General features: G+C 46.1%; 1 protein-coding gene across 2 annotated transcripts; it reads right to left on the bottom strand.

Moving 5' to 3' along the window:
• Positions 1-1778: 1778 nt before the first annotated feature.
• H6PD (hexose-6-phosphate dehydrogenase/glucose 1-dehydrogenase) lies at positions 1779-21285 on the bottom strand. 2 transcript variants are annotated; one of them, XM_081016083.1, is made up of 6 exons: positions 21165-21285; positions 17520-17636; positions 15270-15917; positions 10250-10367; positions 5973-6242; positions 1779-5548 (listed from the first exon to the last, which is right to left on the bottom strand). In XM_081016083.1, the coding sequence occupies exons 3-6, from the start codon at positions 15897-15899 to the stop codon at positions 4188-4190; spliced, it is 2379 nt and encodes a 792-aa protein (XP_080872209.1). In that variant the 5' UTR covers positions 15900-15917; positions 17520-17636; positions 21165-21285; the 3' UTR covers positions 1779-4187. The 2 variants fall into 2 exon arrangements, with proteins under 2 accessions (XP_080872209.1, XP_080872210.1); XM_081016084.1 differs by lacking the exon at positions 17520-17636 and having other exon boundaries at positions 21165-21273.
• Positions 21286-22407: the final 1122 nt, after the last annotated feature.

Raw genomic sequence — 22407 nt, 5'->3', positions numbered from 1 at the left:
ACTCCCAGAATCCTTAGCAAACCACAGTTCCCAGATTCTTTGAGGGAAGCTGTGACTTTGTAAGGCCTGAAAACCAGCTGACAGGTCACATGACTTAAGCTTTAAGCAGTCATGGCCTCCCCCAAAGAATCCTGGGAAGTGTCATTTACTAAGAGTGCTGAGAGTGGTTAGCAGAGGAGACCCGCTATTCCCCTTAACAGAGCTGCAATTCCCACAGTTCCCCGGAAAGAGGGACTGACTGTCAACACTCTGGGACTGTAGCACTGTGAGGCTTTAACAGCAAAATGGAGTGGTGGACTCTCCTTCACTGGAGGTTTTTAAGCAGAGGTTGGCTGGCCATCTGTCACCTGTGATCTCTGCACTGCAGGGGGCTAGATTGGATGACCTTTGGGCACTGCCCCATGAGGAAAAACAGGAAGGTGCTACACACCCCTTCCCAAAACTTGCTTACTGGGGTTGCATGGTGGCAGCTTCCAGTGAGATCTCTCAGAGCTGTCACAAGATCTTGGTGGAAGCCGCTGCCTACAAATCTCTGAGTCTATGTGGGGGAATAGGGCTCTCTTTTCAGCCCTCAGCACCCCTTTTTAAATGGTTTTTTTAATCAATGCACACATAAAATGCATATATTTGCACAATCAGAAAAAATTAACATATTCAGTCAAAACACCGGTGATGGAAGAAGCACCCTTAACAAAACACAACTCCCAGAAGCCGTGGCTGTGGGAAAGCCAGCAAAGTGAATGCGCTGAGTGAGCTTTTTGTTAGTGGCTTGGGCTCCCTAGGCTGTTTCAACACCAGCATGGTTCCCTTAAGAGAGGGGCCTTCATTCAGGTTACTCATAGAATAGAAGAATTCTAGAGTTGGAAGATACCCCCAAGGGTCATCTAGTCCAACCCCCTGCAGCTCCTACTGTCAGAAAGTTCTTCCCAATGTTTAGCCAGAATCTCTCTTTTTTTTGTCATTTGAATCCATAGGTTTATGCTTAAAAACATTTTTGTTTAGGCGAGCCTCTCCAGACATGTGGAATGTTGACAGGAGTTCTAATCGATTTTCATTATTTTCTGAATGTTTTAAATAGGCTAAAGTTTGCATTAAAATGTACATATTTGGTGAAAATAACCCACAATGATGCATTAATTTGGGGGAAATCACTTTGCAAAAAAATGTACAGTTGTACCTTGGATCCCGAACCCCTTGGTACTCAGATATTTTGGCTCCCGAATGCCACAAACCTGGAAGTGAGTGTTCCGGTTTGCTAACGTTCTTTGTAACCCGAATGTCCAACGGGGCTTCCGTGGCTTCCAATTGGCTGCAGGAGCTTCCTGCAGCCAATCAGAAGTCATACTTTGGTTTCTAAACGTTTTGGAAGTCGAACGGACTTCTGGAACGGATGCTGTTCCACTTTCAAGCTATGACTGTATATAAGGTGAAATTGCACACAAAAATGAGGAGAAATTCACACTAAAATGTTGATGGATTTTCTTGAGGATTTAAAAAAAATTGCAAATCGCTGCAGCAATGTGAACTGAATTGATTGGAAAAATTGTAAGTTGAGAGAACCAAAAACACACAGATACATCCCTGGTTAAGATGTAAGCCACCCTATGATCAGTGGAACTGATGAAAGGCAGGATATTAACCAAGGAAACAAGCAAAGGAATATATTACTGATTCTTTTCTTTGTGAGGGAAAACAAATACCAAAATATAATGACATTTAAAACATTTTTCTCTACTTATTGCAAGGGTGAGACTTTTATTTCTAAAAAAAAAATATCATTTATAAAATTTAAAAAGTTTTATTTCCAGTGTTCACTTATGAAAACAACTTTTTAAATGAGACGTAGTAAAAATTGTGTCATTTAAGCAATTGTAGAGGGCATTCCTACCCCGTAAATATTTAAATACAGCAGTAGTAGTCAAAGCCGCAGCTGGCTTGCTGCAGGAAATCTGAAGAGCCTCTGTTCAAATCCCCACAGAGTTTGATAGTATTTATAGAAGACACATCTCTTATACTAAAGCAGTAATTCCCAAACTTTGATGTGGAAAAACTGAATTAATCAAAGAGAAATCCCAGAGCAGGTGGCTTCAGAGGAGGTTTCCTGCTGCATATCTGTATGATATACTGCTCTGGGGGAGAGAAAAAAGGCCAGCCTGCGTAGGTAGGTACACCTGCCATGGTGGAATTGCTTTATCCCATCACTGCCACCACAGAGAGGGGCTTACAAGGGGGGCTGCCTGTCGCATCTCTGTATGAGCTGCTGCTCTGAGTCTGCCTCTTTTTCAACCAGACTCCTGAAGAAAGGGAGGGAACACGGGCTCCACTGAGAGTGGACAGTGGTTGCTTTTACGTACTCTAAAAACAGCCAATGATGGGAGATGTACTCCCAACAATGGGAGAGGGCACAGGTTCCCCCCCCCCCCAGCTCTAGGCAATGAATTTCAGGTCGCATCCACACCACATTTCTTATGCACAATTCCTAGTGGTTCAGCAATAAAACTGCAGCACATTTGCAAAGCTGGTATGGTTTCAGATTGGATTGGGGGCCACATGTTGAGATTCCTGCCTTGCAAAGCATTGGGCTACGTGACTCTTGGAATTCCTTCCAACTCTATGATTCCATGGCTTCTCCTCAAAAATCCTGGGTACTGCCATTTGTTAAAGGTGCTGGGAATTGTAGTTCTGATATGTAACCTAGCATTCCCAGGATTTTAGAGGGACCGTGTGCTGTGTAAATCATAGAGTTGCAGAGCTAGAGGGGACTCTGAGGGTCATCTAGTACAACCCCTGCAATGTAGGAATGTATGGTGTGGCTGCGATTTGCGTTCATGCAGTCCTATGCCACATTTTATGGGAAAATCAGTAGGAACACAAAAGAGACTTCGAAAGCCACTATTTTTTTAAAGCCTAGTTTAAAAGAAACTCTTAACAAGAAAAAGTGGAAAACTCATGTAACAGCACCACCTTGTGGCAGAATCTAGTCGTCTTTCCTCTTTTTGCCATTCTGCTTCGATGCTAGGAACTGGCTTTGACATCCACCACCCTGCAAAGATGAGAAAATCCCCTAGGCTAGCACCTCAATGCAGCATTGAGCTAGGCTCACCTAAGGACACCGAAATTATCAGGCGTAGGAAAGCTTTCCTCCTCCCTGGATCAGGCTGCAATCCAGCTTTCACAGGAGGAAACAAGGTTTTTGGGACGGCTGGTGTTTTAATACTCTGCAGGAGGACTTGCTCAGTGCAAAGTGAGATCTCAGGTTGTGCAAAAGTTCATGAATTTGCTCAGTGCAAAGTGAGATCTCAGGTTGTGCAGAAGTTCATGAATTTGCATATTGGCTCCCTTTGCATGAATTATTCAGAAGAGGAGTTGTGGGTATGTTTGTATACCAGCACAGTGTGTGTGTATTTGTGCACGTGTGTGTGCGCACACACACACTATCTTTTATATATTTATATCTATATATGGAGAGATGCACCGTGGAGCCATTTACCAGGAGCCAAAACCTACAAATTTCCAAAGGGCTATTTAAACAAAGATTTCCACTGTGGATATTTTAGGGCATTTGTGAGAGGCAGATCATTTATAAGACCCCCCTCCTTTTCCTCTAGAGGAGAGGGGAAAGTGAGGCACACAGCTGTGAAGAGACTTGAGCATGGCAGAAGAAAGAGCCAGGAGGACATCTCGGCTCTTAAAGCCACCACTCATAAGCTCACAGGTCCCAATCGTTAACCGACGGAACTCACAGCCCCAAGATGTGGGAACAGGCATCAGCACAGACAGCTTTAAAAATCCCAAACAAAACAGGATTAGACAAATCCCACAGGGTAGAATGGGTTGATCAAGGGCTATGAGCCATGATGTCTAAATGGATCCTCTGCGCACGGTGGCAGTGTAGCACAATAGGGACATACCTGAAGGGCTTGTCACATCCTGCTTTTAAGTTTGCGGGCCAATGGTGAAATAAGGCCAGCTGTTGTCAGAAGCAGCAGGTTATCAGACAGGCCTTGGTCTGCAGATCTTTCTTTAAAAAATAAAATAAAAATACAGCCTCATTAACAGCCAGTGGAACTCCCTGCCACCAGACAGAAGAATTTTCCTGAAGACAGCTGCAACAGCTGCCCGATATCCTGAATGCCAAGACAGGCAAAGGGCGAGGGGGAGGTGGTGAAGGCAGCACTACCGGGGCATCATCCAAGCAGTGCCTCGTAGTCCACATACCATGCTATCTGGCCAGAGCTGGGGCTGACTCCGGAGACGGGCCATTTCTTGGGTTCGTGCCCCACCCTGCTGACTACCGTCACAATGTCATGCTTGCCCTTCCCCATCACCAGCACCGACACCCGCTTGGCCTTGTTGATGAGCGGCAAGGTGAGGGTCATGCGCTGGTGCGGCTTGACGGGGCTCTCGGTGAACACCACGCCCTGGCTCCCCTCGAGGCCCACGGGCGAGTGCGGGAAGAGCGAGGCTGTGTGCCCGTCGGCACCCACCCCCAGCAGCACCAGGTCGAAGCTGGAGTTGGTCACCAGGGCGGCGATCTCGTTGGCGTACAGCTCGGGACCCTTGTCCTCTTCCACGCAGAGCCTTCGGTTGAGGTGCACCGGCATGGGGTGGATGTTGAAGTAGGGGACTCGGACGTGGCGGAGCAGCTGTTCATGCAGGGTGCCGAAATTGGACTCCAGGTCGGTAAGAGGGACACAGCGCTCATCCACCAGCCACAGGTGGGTCTGCCTCCATGGGAAGCCGAAGTGACGCGTAGCCAACTGCCGGAACAAAGCCAGGGGGCTCGACCCTCCCGAGAGCGCCATGTGGAACTCCCCGGACCTCCGGACGGCACTTGCCGCCGTCGCTTCGATGTCCGACGCCAGCCGGTTGATCAGTTCCTCCGACCAAGCGGTGATCAGCTGGCTTTGCCGAAACCTGGACTGGATCGTCTTGTACTTGTCCGGGGTTTGTTCGTCCCTCGCGTCCATCAGTTCAATGGTCTCTTTCGCCACGAAGGACACTTCCCTGCCCACCATCTCAAAATCCAGGAGCTGCTCGTTCTCCCGTCCCCCTGGGTACAAACGCGGGACCTGGCTAGACAACCCGTCCAGCAGTGGCGTCCAAAACGCCCAGGATGCCAGCAGGTTCTCCACAGTGATGAAGGACTCTTTCTTGCCAGAGTAGATCCTGGAGATCAGGACTGAGTAGGCGTCCCTCTCTGCTACCGGGATGTAGACGTAGTAATCAGAGAGGGGCTGTCCGAAGATGCGCAGCTGGGGGCGGTCGCGGACTTCCTTCCAGCCGCTGTCCGGCATGGTGGGCTTGAAGAGATTGCGGCTGACCAGGATGGCGGGCGAGTTCAGCTCTCCCTGCCCGATGTGGAAGATGATCTGCCTGGGCTTGCACTGGCTGCTCTCGGGGTCCCACATCGTTTCGTTCTGGGTGCAGTAGGCCCGGTTCTTGAAGAGGATGCGTACATAGCTGATCCGTTCATCCAGGACTTTCCCGGAGGCGAGGATGAAAGGGACCCCTTCCCAGCGGAGGTTGTCCAAGTGAACCAGCACACCTGAAACAAAAGATGCAGAAGTGTTGTTATTATTGTTACGTCGCAACTGTCTTGGTTGTGAGTCCTGGAAGACCTGCTCCCTGACTCAGTGGGCTTTCCCCAACTGGCCTGACTGACTCCAGCTACAAAAGCTGAGGCTGCTGAACAGACTCTTGGACTGGCATATAGCTTAGGCCCAGGGGCTTTTGTTGGGGGGTGGGGTTGTTGCTGTTAATTGATATTAATTTTTTGTATCTTTTATTTTAGATACAAAAATTACTGGGGGGATGGAGAAGGGCTCATGCACCTTTAACAGGGAATTCCACCAAGTGCCGTTTAACAGGCAAGCAGCTATTAAAAGTGCCAGAGCCCCGTCCTTTTTTGCACCCGGGGAAGGTATTTTCTGACTTTTGCACTTGGCCACGCTTACCCCCACTGGACTTACCTGCGAAGGTTGGAGTCCTGCTGAAGTAGTCCTGCCCCTTCTGAAGCTCCTCCCTCACGTGGCTGTTGTATGCCACGTACTGGCCAATGACGGCGCTGGTTATCTCTGGGCTCTGGAGCGACGTGAAAGCCTGCAGCTTGCTCCGGATAACGTCTTTGGAGCTGCTGATATTTGCTGGGAGCTCCATGGCAAGGAACATTAAGATCTCGGTGAGGTGGTTCTGGTGGATGTCGCGGATGACCCCGTATTTTTCGTAGAAGCCAGTGCGATCTGAGCACCGGGGGTGGGAACAACAATAACAACAACAATACATAAATGATGCCCAAATAGCGAGAGAAGCTTGGCAACCCACTGGTTTATTTATGGTAAGGGCTGTAGCTCAGTGGCAGAACTTCTGCTTTGCATGCAGAAGGTCCTAGGTTCAATCCCTGGTATCTCCAGGTAGTTCAACCCCCTGCAATGCAGGAATCTCAACTCAATAGGCCCTCCTTGGATACAATGATGCCTCGGATTATACTACTCCGTGTAGACCAGGCTTCCTCAACCTTGGCCCTCCAGATGTTTTTGGCCTACAACTCCCATGATCCCTAGCTAGCAGGACCAGTGGTCAGGGATGATGGGAATTGTAGTCTCAAAACATCTGGAGAGCCGACGTTGAGGAAACCTGGTGTAGACAATACTGAGCTAGATGGATCTATGACTTCAAAAATCTTTACCCCAGTGGGTATCTGTCTTGGATTTGAACTGATTTTATTACGTGTTGCTGTTTTAAACTGTTTTTGTATTTATAATTGCTTTGCTAATTGTTTTTAGATATACAATTGTTAACTCTTTTCATACAAGTGACTGATGTATACATGCTGCTATATTTTAAATTGCATTGAGATGCCACAGTGGATGCGATTCATATATGAGATTTATAACAATAACAACAGCAACAGTTTGTAGACCTACAGAAATTAATAGGCCCATTAATCATGCTCACTAATGTCAATGGGCCTACTCAGAGTAGGACTAACATTGGAGACAATCCATTGAGTGATATTCAACTAAGTTTTGGTCAGAGGAGCCCCACTCAACTCAACAAGCATGACTAAGTTAGGCCCACTAATTTCAGTGTGTCTTCTCTGAGTAAAACTTAGTTGAATACCTTCCAATATTTCTATGCTGCCCAACAAGAAAAGTTTCCTGAGCAGCTAAGAATAGAGATTTTTTAAAAAATGAATTAAATGCAAAAGCATTTAATCTAGAATTTAGGAGATTGGCTGCCTCTTAACATGGCCATCATGACTATATTATTATTATTATTGTTATTATTATTATCCAGTGAGTTTCATGGTTGTGTGGGGATTCGAACCCTATTCTTCCATGTCTTAGTCCAACATTCAACCCACTACACTATGTTCACAAACCCATCCCCCATGAATTTATCCAATCCCTTTTTAGAACAACTTAGTTTTAGAACAACTAAGTCATAAATGTGTTACTATAACAGTGGCTGTGGACATGCCATACATTCAAAGCACACGCCCCTCAAAATAATCCTGGGAACTATAGGGTGTTGGGAATTGTAGCTCACTGAGGACTTAACTACAGTTCCCAGGATTCTCTTTGGAGGGGGGGGGGGCGTTCTTGAAATATATGTTGTTTATGCAGCCAAAATTTCCCTACTCCAGCTGAGAACCTAAGAAGTTTTAAGCTTCTGCTGTGCATGTTTGCAAAACACAGGCAATAGCCCTGTTCACCCGTGGGCTGCTACTGAGCTCCTCGGGAGGAAGAGCCAAGCAGAAATGAAACGGAACAAGAATAAATTGAAATAAAATTAAAAAGTCAGACTGGCTGGAAGGAGCGAGAGGTCCTGCTCAGCCTCATACTGCAGTGCCCTTGAGAGGTTACAGAAAAGGGTTAGCTGCAGGCCTTCCTTTCAACAGCCCTGGCTGGCTCATATCTTAGGCTGCACACATGCACCATCCCTTTAAAGCATCCCTTTAAAAAAACTCCTCCTCCAAAGAATTCTGGGAACTGTAGTTTACCCATTACAGAGCTACAATTCCCAGCATTTTTAAACTACGGCTCCCAGGACTCAGTGTGTGGTTGTGCTTCAAATGTAGGAAGTAGGAGCCATTCAACTTTACGCAGAGTAGATCCATTGATGTTAACAGACATAGCTGTTCATTTCAATGAGTCTACTCTGATTAAAACTGAGCGGGCAACCAGCCATGGTGTGTACACAACAACACCTGAAGATCAGGTGTGATGCATATGCTGGGGGGGGGGGGAGAAGTGGGAGGAAAGAAAGGCAATTTATCTCTAGGAGAACCCCCTCCCTCATTTCTCCTTGGTGCAGATGATCTCTCTGCAGATGACAGTGCGACTCTCTACCCTCTTAAAAACTTTGGAACTGAGAACACCCCATCTTCTTCCACATTCATTAACGTAATCAATGCTGCACACACATTTTGGCACAGGACCTGGGCAATGCAGGCATCACTTGAGCATTTGGGATGGGGGTGGGGGCTGGTGGCAGTGAGCTGTCAGCAAGTGAAAGATCACCCCTTGGAAGTCTTGCAAGGGGGAGAGAAATAAGGAGACAGCCTGATGGCATTGGGTTAAAGCCAATGCTAGACCTACTCAAGAGCAGACCCACTGAAATCAACTGCCACGGCTTGCTCAGGTCTGTTCATACTGAGTAGGTCTCAGCTGGCGACTATCCCCTTTTTTCTCTCAACCAGGATGCAGGGAGCAAACGGGAGTTTGCCAAACCACAACAACTTTAAAAAGAAAAGAAAAATCACTCAAGTATATATTTTTTTTAATAAGGCAATGGCTAACTGGCACGGCACCCCCGCTGCAGGGAGTGAAGGGTGGCCAAGTGGCTGCCCCCAGAACGGAGGCAGGCGGCAGGTGCAACCGGCGCTGCGGAAGTAATGCAGCAGCCACTGCAGGGAAATTGAGCACAGCTGTGTCCTTGAGTTCATGGGGACGTGAGGCCTGGCTTGTCCTGACGGAGCTGAGAATTGGGGTCGCAAGGAACAGGACCACAGCCAGCTTCCAGGCTGGGGGAAGCCCTGCAGCCTTCCCCACTCCTCAATAATACTAGAATGGAAGGTGGGGAGGGGGCTTCATTCAATGAGGATTTGCAGCTCAGGGAAAACCGCATTATACTGACTCCGGCGACTTGTGCATTGGGCATGAACACAATTATTATTATTATTTATCAGACCACCCATGTATTAATTTCCCCCTAAACCCCCACTGTCTCAAGGCAATTCCCACGTGAGAGCCAGTTTTCCATAGTGGTTAGAGCGCTGCACTAGGACCTGGGACATAAGGGTTGAAATCCTGCAGTGAAACTCACTGGGTGACCTTGGGCCCCTCACAGTCTCTCAGACTAGCTGACCTCACAGGGTTGCTGTGGGGATGAAACCACTGTCTTACGTTGATATCAGGTAATTCAAAATACAGCGGTACTTCTTTTGTGTCTGTGAGTATCTTGTGCTTTATTCTTGGCCTCCCCCCCCCCCCGATAAACTTAGAAATTTCCTTCTGCCATCTTTTGAGGCAATCATCTTTCACCATTACTGGGACTGACTGGAAAAGAAATAGCATTTTTGGCAAAACATTCATTTTTACCGCTGCTATTTTTCCTAGCAAGGAGGGATTCATTCTGCTCCATATTTCTAAATTTCTTTTTATCTCAAACCACACTTTTTCATAATTATCTTTGTAGATATTTTTGTTTCTTAATGTTAACCATATCCCTAAATATTTGAAGGGGAAAATGGGGGGGAATGATGAAGATGATATGTTATGATGATTTGTTATATTGAAATTATTAATAAAAATCTTTTTTTTTTAAAAAGAAGAAGACACATTCCAGATCTGCAAAGGGTCCCCTTTCCCACGGCCATATCTGCATCAGATATTTAAAGCGCCAAAGCATCCTGGCAACTTTAGGGTTTTGGTTTTTTTAAGGGTGCTGGGAACTGTAGCTCCGTGAGGGGTCTCCTAACAATTCCTAGAATCTTTAACAAATTGCAGTTCACAGGATGCTTTGGGAGAAGCCATGAAAAGTGGTATAAAAGCGCCCCCACACAACACATTTAAAGTACACGGCTTCTGCCAAAGGATTCTGGGAACTTTAGTTTGATGAAGGTGTTGGGAACTGTAGCTTTGTTGTGGGCAAACTATAGTTCCCAGGATTCAGAGAGGGGCCTGTTTTATTCAAATGCTCTCGAGCTAGGCCTCCAGCGGACTTCAAATCAAGACTCACGTACTCTTCACATCCACTGTCTCCTTCAGGACAATTTCCACCCTTTCAACGTGATGCCGGTTCCAGATCGGATCCAAATGGTGTCGGTTCTGGTCTCGGAATGGTAAGATGTGAGCCACAGCCTTTGGGGAGGAAATAATTGAGATGAAAGGGTAGAAAAGGCAGGGGAAGACAGAAGAGATTTTTTTAAAAAAATCAAAAGCAGAGGGATAAATGTTTAATTGCTTCTGGGGACTTGGCACAGAATATAAATAAATTACTGCGACAACTACGGAGATGATGGGAAATTCCACACCACGGGAAATTCCACACTGAGAGCCAGTGTGGTTTAGTAGTTAAGAGTGTCAGACTAGGACCAGGGTTCAAATCCTCACACTTGGCCACTGGGTGTGACCTTGGGCCAGTCACTGCCTCTCAGCCTACCTCACAGGGTTGGTGTAAGGACTAAATGAGTAGCAGGGGAGAGCCATGTACGTCACCTTGAGCTCCTTGGGAGGAAAAGGTGAGATATAAACGCAAAGAATAAAATGAATACATAATAATTTCAAATAATAGTTTAAACGATGCGCAGCATGAAGAAAGTCCTTTTTTCCTTGAATATCCCAAAATTCACCTTCACTGGATGGCCCCAAATTATAGGACGATGAGAGAGAGGAGGAGAAAAACCTCTCTCTCCATTTTCTCTGCACCAGGCATCATTTTTTGCATCTTACATTCTTATAAACCTCTACTGTGTCCTTAACAATTTTTCTAAGCTAAAAATACCCAAACATATTTCCTCATACGTGTGTGTGTTGCCCCTTAATATCTGATTCAGCATGGGGTGGGGTCCTAATATTTAGTCAACCAACAAAAAACAAGTTAACATTTTAATGCACTGTTGCCCTCCCATAGCCAAACATTGGTTGAACTGAAATATTTTATTTTTGGAGGTTGGAGAGGTACTGACCCCCCCCCCAAAAACACCCAAAATTAATTCAAAGCTGTATTTATATTTTATTTTTACTCTGGTGGGAGGAATGCTGGTAGAGATTTTAAGTCACGACCCTTCCAATATTATATAACTTTACCTAACATTTAATTCGGATTTTGAGGGGGAGAGGAAATCAAGGTGCTGGAATTTAGTAGCGGGGGGAAGAGAGAAAATTGGCAAACGGACAAAACTCTGAAGGTTTCATCTGAAAAAGCCTTTACCTGCAATAAATAAATAAAAATGTACACACACCACACACTTTTGAATTCCCTGTGGACTCAAAAGTGGCTGAATCAGACAGATGCTGTGAAGATCTAACCCCCTGCCTCCCCAGGGGGATTGGAGTTGCTGAGGTAAATATTCAAAGGCCAATATTCACATTACCAATGCAATACAGTGGAACCTCAGGTTAAGAACTTAATTCATTCTGGAGGTCCGTTCTTAACCTGAAACTGTTCTTAACCTGAAGCTAATGGGGCCTCCTGCTGCCACGCCGTCGGAGAACGATTTCTGTTCTCATCCTGAAGCAAAGTTCTTAACCTGAGGTAATATTTCTGGGTAACCTGAAGCGTATGTAACCTGAAGCGTAACCTGAAGCGTATGTAACCTGAGGTACCACTGTATGGCTGTGGTTGGAGGGTTGGAGGGATATCTCTTTCTTGAAAACCGAATGCACAGCACATGGCCTCAGGGCCTTTCAAAATGGACACCTCAAGGCCCTTCTCAGACATCCAGGGTGCATTTCTTCCTCAAGTGATGGAGGCCTTGGCTCCATAGATGCTATTGGAAACAGTCCTGGCTTCCTTCAGGGAATCATAGGAATTGTAGTATTTAAGGTGCTGAAAGGAGACCCCCCCCCAATTCCCCTCACAGAACTAAAATCCCCAGTTTCCTAGGATGAAGGACTGGTTGTTAAACCATTCTGGGAAGTGTAGCTATGTGATGTGGGGAAAGAGGCCTCCTCTCAGCACCGTTAACAAGCCACAATTCCCAGGATTCTTTGTGGGGAAGCCATGACAGTTTAAAGTGGCATAATAGTGCTTTAAATGTATGGTGTGGATGAGGCCTCAAATAAAGGCAGTCAACCCGTGTTGGGACTATACCAGTTCAGACTGCAACTGGAGGGCTACATGAAAAAATGCTCCCACAGAGTGATGTAGGCAGGTGGGGGTGGGGGGAGCCTCCCCCCATGTAGAAAGCTAGCATGTCAGGAGCTTGGCTCTCCTCGACATGTTAGATATCTGTGTGGAGAGAATACTGCATTTTGCCACGTGCTGGTCACGTAACAGTCGCACACCCCCTTTTTGGGAAAGGAAAAATCGGCACAAAAGATGCAACTGCTATGAGGGGAAATGCTGTATGTTTGCCTGGAAAGTCCCCACCTGCAGTCCAGTCCAGACACAGATGGACTACTTTTGTGAGGATTATTCATTCAGACATACATTCAATTTATGGGAATACCTGTGGCCTGAAACCCCAGGGAGCCACTGCCAGGTGGGCCTATGGTTTGGATGGCTGGCTAGGAGAACAAAACAAAAGGCCTGTGTGGTATTATCTGTTTGTGTGGAACATGGTTGACACGTGAAAGGTTAAGATACACCTTAATGATCTTTGTGTGAAACTTGGGCTTCATACACACAAGACATTTAAATTGCATTCCACCCCCTCAAAGAATTATGGGAACTGTAGTTTACCTCTCACAGAACTATAATTCTCAGAACCATTAACAGATTCTTTGTGGGGTGTGTGTGTGTATGATACTTTTTAGATATATGGTATGAACGCAGCCTCAGAATAAGGCTACGTCCTTGCAGGAAAAAAATATATAAATAAAATTTATAATTGGGAATAAAATTAGAAAAATGCTGATACCACGTTTCAAATTTAGGGGTTTAACTGCATTAATACTAGCCTGCGTAACAATAACAAATACCTGATTACCACTATCCAGAATCTGCTTCCTGAACCAAGGAATAAAAAACCCTCATCCCTCACTGGCGCCACAGTGACATATCCCCCCCTCCCACCGCCCATTTTGTTACTGCCTTGGAGCTAAAGACTTTGCCCCCTTGTAAAGCTGCCTGATCAAAAAACAAACAAGCAAACGTAAAGGAGAATTGTGCGTGCTCCACATTCCTTATCAAATTAAAAGCCTCGTTTGGAAAATCTGGCGCTTGGCTGACTCTCCGTTAGCGAGAGTGTGGAGGGCGGTTGGCGGGGGTTGATGACTCAGCGAAATTGAGGTTTCTGACCTTGGTTGGGAAGTCAGGTGGATACAGCTTTGCTGGTGTGGCCAGTTTACAGCAGTGGTGGGAGCTAATAAAATAACGGGCCATTATTACTTGGGTGGGGGAAACGCCTTCGTCAACAGCAGCAAACTTTTTCAGGCGACCTCCCCCTTGGGGAGTTAAAATAAAAACTAATCTCCAGTGCCCCCTACCCTACTCTATAAAAAACAATATTCAGCATAGCAGTTTGCGCAACCCTCTAAGGAAGATCATGGCGTAATAAAATTCAAAACAGCAACGATTAATTGCACATTTGCTCAAAATCCAGGTAAAACTATTTCGTTTAATTAATTCAACAAAACGAATGGCACCAGCTTTTCAAAGTCTGAGAGTCATTTACACCTCCAGTGCCTCACTGCTTCCCTTTTGCCTCTTAGAACCCCCCAGGTAATTCCACCACACACATTCGGAGCACTGGTCTACAGCTTTATTTCATAAGAACATAAGAAGAGCCCTGCTAGGTGAGGCCAGTGTCCCATGCAGTCCAGCATCCTGTTCTCACAGTGGTCAGCCAGGTGCCTCTAGGTGAAGCCCTCAAGCAGGACCTGAGTACCAGAGCACTTTCCCCACCTGAGATTCCCAGAACCGGCATTCAGAAGCATTGCTGCCCCTGGCAGTGGAGGGAGGACATGGCTATGGAGAGCCCTATTCTTCAGGAATTTGTTTCATCCAGGTTGGTAGCCATCACTACATCTTGCAACACTGAGCCCTGTGGGATCAGGCCAACGACCCATCCAGCTCAGCATCCTATTCCAACCAGATGCCCCCCCAAAAGCCCACAAGCAGGAGCTGAGTGTGACAGCACTGGTCATTTCCAACAGCTGGTATTCAGAGGCACAACAAGTCCAGCATCCTGTTCTCTCGGTGAGCAAACAGTTGCCTATGGGAAGCCCTATCCATAAGTAAACACACTCCCCATTTGTATTCCTAGCAACTGGCATTCAGGGGCAACCTGCACCCAACAGTGGAGGTCAGGGTTAGTAGCCACGGATGCATGGAACTGAAGCCCACCTTAGCCCAGGGGATGGGGAATTTGTGGCTCTCCGGGTGTTGGACTCCAACTCCCATCAGCCCTGACCAGCAATGCCAAAGGTCAAGCATGATGGGAGTACAATGACATATGGAGGGCACCACATTGGCTACCCCTGCTTTATTGTTTTATTTACAAATCCAGTACTTTTGAGGAATTTGACCACTATGTGCTATTGCACATGTTGATTCAGTCTTGCTTTTTTCCAGGGGGGATGTTGCCAGCCTCTGCTCACCTGCCCCAACCACCCTGGGCATGTTTTCCAGAAGACGAAGTTAAGAAAGCCTGTTTTAGAATGTCTACTTTGCAAGTAGAAGGTCTAACATTCAACCCCTGGCATCTCCAGGTAAGGCTGAGAATGTCCCCATCTGAAATCCTGGAAAGCTGCTCCCAGTCAGTGTGTCCAATACTGAGCTAGATAGTCTAATTTGCGATAAGGCAGCTTCCTATGTTCCTATACCTTACGGGAAGAGCTGTAGCTCAGTGGTAGGGCATCTGCCTTGCACACAGAAGGTCCCAGGTTCTATTCCAAGTGTTTCCAGGTAGGGCTGGGAGAGAACCCTGTCCAAACCCTGTCCAATAATGCCTACACAGACTGCTGTCAGTCTGTGTAGGCAACATTGATCTAGATGGACCAAGCCATTGGCTTGACTCATGTTTACTTACTATGTTTACCAGCAGCTTCCCATGTTTACCAGGTTATATCCCCTCCAGTTTTCACAAGGAGACTCACCTGTTTGCCAAGGTAGTGGTCCACCCTGTATATCTCCTCTTCCCGGAAGAAAGTCCTTAGCTCATCAGCCAACTCCTGGGCTGACCTGAGATCATGGCCAAAAGGCTTCTCCAGCACCACCCGTAGCCACAGCCCTGGTGGCGGCCTGCAGCTGCTGTTGATGTGGCGGGCAATCTCTGCGTAGGCAAACGGCGGCACGGAGAAGTAAAATATCCTGCCTGCTTCTTGCATGCCTTCCTGGCTGAGCGTGGTCGTAATCTGCCGGTTTAGGGTGGCGTAGTCCTCTGCTGTCTTGAGCTGGTGATAATCTGTCAGTTTGATGAACTGGTCCTTCAACACAGCACACCTGTTTGGGGGTACGTCTGAGGGACAGGCCAGCCTCTTCAGCCGTTCAAAGACCAGCCTCCGCCCTCGCTCAGGCTCTGTCTGAGCGGCCCCATGGAATGTGAAGCTATGCCCGTGGCTCACCTCGTCCAGGTACAGCTGGAAGAGTCCTTGCCACAAGTACTTATTGGCAAGGTCTCCTGTGGCACCCAGGAGGACCACAGAGATGTGGCCACGGGACTCTCTGGTCTCAGAAGGGAGGACTCCCCAGAGGAAGAGGAGGGCAAAGATGGCTCTGAAAAGCATCTTGGGAAACACAGAGAGCTGGAAGGAAAGTTTTAAAAGCTATGATCATTTCCTTTCATTTACCTAACAGAAATTTGCATGCCACTTGATCATAAAAAACCTCTAAGCGGTTTACATAAAATAAAAGTTATCAGTAAAAGTCAGAAGTTAAAACAAGTTTGCCTAATGTCACCCCCGAAATACATACATACAATGAGTTAAAAAATAACTGTCCATGCCCATTCATAGAATCGGAAGGGACCCTGAGGATCTTCTAGTCCAACCCCTGCGATGCAGGGATACGCAGCTATCCTGTTTGGAGATCAAACCTGCAATCTTGGCATTATCAGCATCACGCTCGAACCAACTGGGCTATCAATATAAAATTAAACTTGAAGGATTGTAGTAACCAACTCAGTCCTATTCAGAGTGGACTCACTGACATTAATGGACATAAGTGATTGTTTCCTTGCATTGATATTCCACGGGGGCATACATGGTTCTCCCCCTCCTCATTTAAGCCCCCCCCAAACAACCCTGCAAGGTAGTTTAAGTTGAGAAGCAGTGATGGGCTCAAGGTGGCCCAGTGAGCTCTACAGTTGATTGGGGGATTTGAACTCTGGTCTCCAAGGTTCTAGTTCCAATACTCTAACCACTACACCACACTGGCTCTGGTGTGAGGAATTTTTTTCAATGTGTTTACTCTGGGTAGGATTAGTTTTGCAAACAAACCTAATAATGTATCATCCTCTTGATATGTTGGGGTTTTTTTTAATGCACATTTTCCATTCAGCTCTCAGTAATACCTCAACATGTATTATGGCTTTGTAAGCCGCAATTTTAAGATTTTAAAAACAAATATATCTAGAAATAAAACTAGTTATTACAAAAGCACCCTTACGACCCCAATTCAACCTCATTACAAGGAATCAGATCCCCCTAATCAGGGCACACTGAAATATCCTACAACTTAGGGAAGTGGGGTGAGCTCCTTTACCCTTTTTGGTAGCAGTATATAACAACCCAGGTAAGGTATGGAACGTGGGTGGTGCTGTGGTCTAAACCGCTAAGCCTCTTGGGCTTGCTGATCAGAAGGTTGGTGGTTCGAATCCATGCAATGAGTTGAGCTCCCATTGCTCTGTTCCACCTTCTGCCAACCTAGCAGTTTGAAAGCACACCAGTGCAAGTAGATAAATAGGTACTGCTGTGACAGGAAGGTAAATGGCGTTTCTGTGTGCTTTGGTTTTTGTCATGGTGTTCCATTGCGCCAGAAGCGGTTTAGTCATGCTGGCCACATGACCCGGAAAGCAGTCTGTGGACAAACGCTGGCTCCCTTGGCCTGAAAGCAAGATGAGCACTGTACCCCATAATCACCTTTGACTGGATTTAACCATCCAGGGGTCCTTTACCTTTTACCTATAACAATCCAGGGCCTGCCAGATGTTATGCACTACAATTCCCATCAGCCCAATAGCAGGGGCTAATGGGAGTTCTAGTCCAAAACCTCTGGAGGGCACCAGTTTGGTGAATGCTGGTTTAGGACCAGAAGACCTACAACTAGCTGTGCTCATCCTCCCCTACCTTCTAAACAAATGCCAATCCAATTTATTGCCTTTTGCTGATCTTGCCATATAGACTTACCTAAGCCGTGGAATAAATCACCTGCAGAGGAACCAGCTTCTTTCTAGTTCTGCTGCCTTTATGTCTTCTAAACTTGTGAGAAAGAATCTGCAAAACCAGTCTGGCTGCTGTGTTCAGCTGTAAGGTAAACAAAAGACTACAGAGATAAGCAACTTTTCCTGGTTAAACTAGACCCCTCCTATTCCGGGCGGGGGGGGGCGGCGGGAATAGTAATGCATACATTCCTCCCTCCTTACACCACCCTGTTTTATATTCACCATGGCTAACATCTGTCCCTCTCAGGGTGCATGGGATTGATTGATTTGATTAATTAATTAATTAATTAATTACACTGCAATTTGTTTGTACAAAAACAATACCCCCCACAGTTTAAAATACCATAGACTGTTTAATTAGCCAAAGACCTAGGAGAAAAGGAATGCTTTTGCCTGGTGCCTAAAGATTTGTAATGAAGGTGTCAGGGGAGACTCCTTGGGGAGAGCATTCCACTGCAGAAAAGGCCCGTTCCCGTGTTGCCGCCCCCTGGACCTCTCATGGAGGAGGCACATGAAGATGGGTTTCAGGTGATGCTTGCAGGGTCTGAGCTGGTTTTGTGGTCCTGAGCTGGTTAAGGTACACAAGGGTTTTAAAGAGGCACACAAAAGTGCTTTAAAGAAATAATTTGGGTTCCTTTATAAAGACACAGTTTTTATTATGTAGTTTGTGTTCTCATTTTGTATCAGCCTTGTAAATAGCTCTGTACAAGATTCTAGTCCACAGTACACCTAAGCTAGTCCCTTGCAGCTTGAAAGAGTCAACTCTCAAAAAGCTTCCCTGATTGGTTGCCCAAAGCCAATTCTTACTTGCCGAAGAGGAGAGTAGTGATTTGAACCACACCTGAGCTTGTGGTGTCAAATGTAATATCTACAAATGTGCAAAGTATGCCCTGGTGTGTGTGTGTGTGTGTGTGTGTGTGTGCGCGTGCGCGAGCATTTTTCTTTTGCTGACGAGACCACAATACCAGAGATGGATCCATTCATCTCCTTGGAGCAGATTCAGCAGCTTGAAATGCTTCTAACACATTCCTCCTCCCACCAGAAAACTCCCTAGTTACACAACACCCATCCAATTGCACAAAATTCACCTAGCTGTTCCAACAATATTTCTTTATCTGTGCCCAGTTGTCATGCAAATAAACCCAGACTATTTGAGGGGAGGGGAAGCTGATAATTTGCTTAACTGCTTCCACGTCAGATTGATCAAACAAGGAAGTGTGTGAGTAGCACTGGACTACTGATTTTCAACCATCATGTGAGCAAAAGCAACTGGAGCAGCCTTGTGGGTGAATTGCTTGGAATATTATTCCGTGGAATAAAATCCCAGGGATAGGGAATCTTAGGACCTAATGTGGCTTCCCAAACCTCTCTGTATCACCTTTGAGGTTCTTAACTAGCCCTGCACATTCTAGCTTTTGCCTGTTCTTGAACTGTGACTCTTGCTGGCCTGGATGGAGAGGGGTGTTTGCGTGTTTGCATGGCTGGGATGTACCATTCTGCACAAAGGTGGTGCCCATGGGAGGCCTTGAGCCCCGCAAAGCTTTCCCTGGCACTCAAGTAAGACCTCAACCCACTGAAACAAATATAGGATGTCTGGAGTCTTCTCCATGTTCATAGCAGTTTATCATAACTGTCCAAGAAGAGTCTGATTGCTGGATAGGACAAAGGCCCATCTAGTCCACCATCCTGTTCTCTCAGCAGTCAACCAGATGCCCCAAGTGCGAATCCTGAAAGCAGGACCTCAGTGTCACAGCAACTCTCCCAACTTGCGATTCCCAGAATCTGGTACTCGGACTATGGAAGTAGGAGAAAGTCACCGTAGTTAGTAGTCACTGATAGTCTTAACCCCATGAATTGGTCCAATTGTTTTTTTGAGCTAGCCGAGAAAAATAGGGTGACTAAGAGCGTAAGAAGAGCCCTCCTGGATCAGACTAGAGGCTTGTCCTGTCCAGAATCCTGCTCTCCCAGTGGCCAACCGGAGGTCCCAATGGGAAGCCTGCAAGCAGGACCTGAGCGCAACAACACTCTCCCCACTTGCAATTCGCAGCAACGGTGGTTTAACAACCAACCCCTCTTCCCAGGGAACTCTGGGAACTGTAGCTCAGCAAGGGGAAGAGAAGTCTCTAATCCACCCTTTGCAAACTACAGTTCCCAGGATTCTTTGGGAGAAGCCAGTGACTGTTTAAAATGGTATGATACTGCTTTGAATGTATGGTGTGGCATTTGATAGTAATCAGAATACAGACTAGGACTAAGGAACATTTTCCAAACCAAGGGTGTCATTCTCTCATGGGGCAGCTTCTGTCAGCCATGCCTGGGTGGTGAATGCAAACTTGGGCAGAACGATGGATGTGACTCTCAGTTTCTCCTTCTTGCAAACTATAGTTCATTTCTACACATTTCCTTATGAGTTTGCAATTCTTTTTTTAAAAGATGAAAAATTGGCAGGTTTGGGTTTTTTTGTAAATTTCCCCTAAGGTACACAAGTTCATATGCAATTTCCCCTAATTTTATGCATTTTTGGTACGCTACTTTCACTAATATATTTGTTTATATGTACACTCTCCCCTAGGGGACACATTCATTGGCTGCAGAGGGCTGTTTCAGTTCACTGTAACTGCAAATTAGGTAGGTTCCCATTGAAATGCATCCTGAGTCAAATTTCCCCCCACGTTCCTAATTGCAGTTGTGCAAAAAGTGAGAGGTTTCGACACACCACACAAAAGGAAAGGCCTCTCCAAACCCTACTTGCAAAGAACCTGGGACCTTCTGTATGCAAAGCAAATGTTCTACTACCCAGCATACAAAATTTCTATTCTTTTTAATCTAGGCCAGAGGTGAGAACCTGTGGCCATCTGTATGCTGTTGGGACTCCATCTCCCATCAGCCCCAGCCACCTCAGGCAACAGTCAAGGATTATGGGTGTTGTAGGCCAGTTTTTAAAAAAGCAAAAGCAAGCGAGGTAAAGCCACATGTTCCTCAGCCCTGATTCAGGTCACACCAACACCACAGGTTTAAAGCAGTCATATGCCACTTTTAACAGCCATGACTCCCCTCCCCTCAAAGAACCCTGGGAACTGCAGTTTGTTAAAGGTGCTGACCTCCCAGAACTGCAATTGCCAGCACCCTTAAGGAACTACAGTTCCCAGGACTCTCCGTGACCCTGCAGAATGACCCGGGCAATTCCAGCTCTGTCTTGATTAAATGGCTAGGAGTTTTATTAGAAGCAAACCCAGGCCGAAGCGAGAAAGCTTCCTGATTTGGCTACGGTGCACCTTTTTTTTTTTTTTTTTTTTGCCATGCTCCACTGCAAGATCAGCTGGTCTGGTGCGGCGGAAGGCCAGATCTGGAGGTGGCTGCCTTGCTTGCCTTTGCAAAGAAACAGTTAAAAATAAACTAAAATCTCGTCTCCTGGGTCTTCCTCCAGCAGGCTCAGAACGAACCTTTTTTCTCCCAACGGCGCAACGCAACACTTTCAATTTGCAATGGTGCAATCAGGAACCTCTTTAGCGGGCGATGGGGGTGGAAGAGGAGTGGACTTGATTGACAGATCTGGACCGCCCCCCCTTCCCATTTTGCTGTAGGTCCAATGCTGATCCAGGGCACTCACCTCCCTCCCACTGGCGGCGTGGGACCCCCAAAAGCGAATTTTGCGGCAAAGGTGAAGCGCGCTCTTGATCTGATTTCCTTGGAAGGGCAAGAAGGCTCCTCCTCTTCCAAATGACAAGCAGGGTTTTTTTTTTTTATAAAAAAGAAAATATTTATGGTTCGCGTTGCACAAGCGCAGGCAGTTGTGATGCGGGAGGGAGAGTTTTAGATGCCTACTCGGAAGTCAGTCCCGTTAAGTTCAGTGGGGTTTACTCCCAGGTAAATAGGCTTAGGCGTGCAGCCAAAACTGTAACTGGTAACCAAGTGGGGAGGAAGGCGCTTGGGGTGGGGGTGGGGGTGGGGAGCTCTTCTTCCAAGTAACAGACTGCAACACTCCTCAATATTGTGCACGCATTTGCCTAAGAGAAAGTAGCAATGAACTCAACGGGGCTTACTTCTGAGTAGATATCCGTTGGGCTGCGTTGGTAAGGCTTTTTATAAAGCGTGGGGGAAGTAACTTTTTTTTATAAAAGCGTTTTTTGTTGCAAGGCAGTGTTGACCAATGGTTAGGTGCAATTTTTAATCTTGCTGTTCTTAGACCGCACTTGTGATGTTGTGGCCTTCAACACTGCAATCCCATACACACGTGCAGTGCTTTACTTGAGAGTAAGGACTATATCCAGTGTTGGTGGGCCCATTGGAATGAATAGACATGGTCCATTCATTCCAATAGGCCCTGCTCTTTCGAAAACATTGAAGCTTCAGAATGCAGAAAACAATATTGTCTTTTTTTAAAAAAAATATGGCTTGCTTCCTCCAAAGCGTCTTGAAGCGATTTCACAACACAATCTGCAAAAACAATGCAAAAGCACACCTGCGAAACAGGGCATTAATAATAATAATAATAATAATAATAATAATAATTCATCACCCGCTCTTCAACCAGCAGGTACCAGGACAGATTATGACAACTTAAAATTCAGAATTAAACAACAGATTACAGTCACAGCAATCAAGGTGGCCTCTGAAAACACACGGCTCTGTGGTTAAACGCCAGGATAAAAAGTTGTGTTTAATAATAATAATAATAATAATAAATTTCTATTTATATCCCACCCTCCCCAGCCGAAGCTGGGCTCAGAGTGGCTAACAGCAATAAAAGTAACACAATTTACATAAAATCACAATCAACTAATTGAAATGCATTCTAAAATCAATTCATTCTAAAATCAATTCAAAATCAAATTAATGGCAACCATTGGGCT

Source organism: Podarcis pityusensis (genome assembly GCF_964106645.2).
Source record: "Podarcis pityusensis genome assembly, chromosome: 8".
Taxonomy (NCBI): Eukaryota; Metazoa; Chordata; class Lepidosauria; order Squamata; family Lacertidae; genus Podarcis; species Podarcis pityusensis.
The sequence above is the reverse complement of the archived record's forward strand: the minus strand, read 5'-3'. Positions and strand labels throughout refer to the sequence as shown.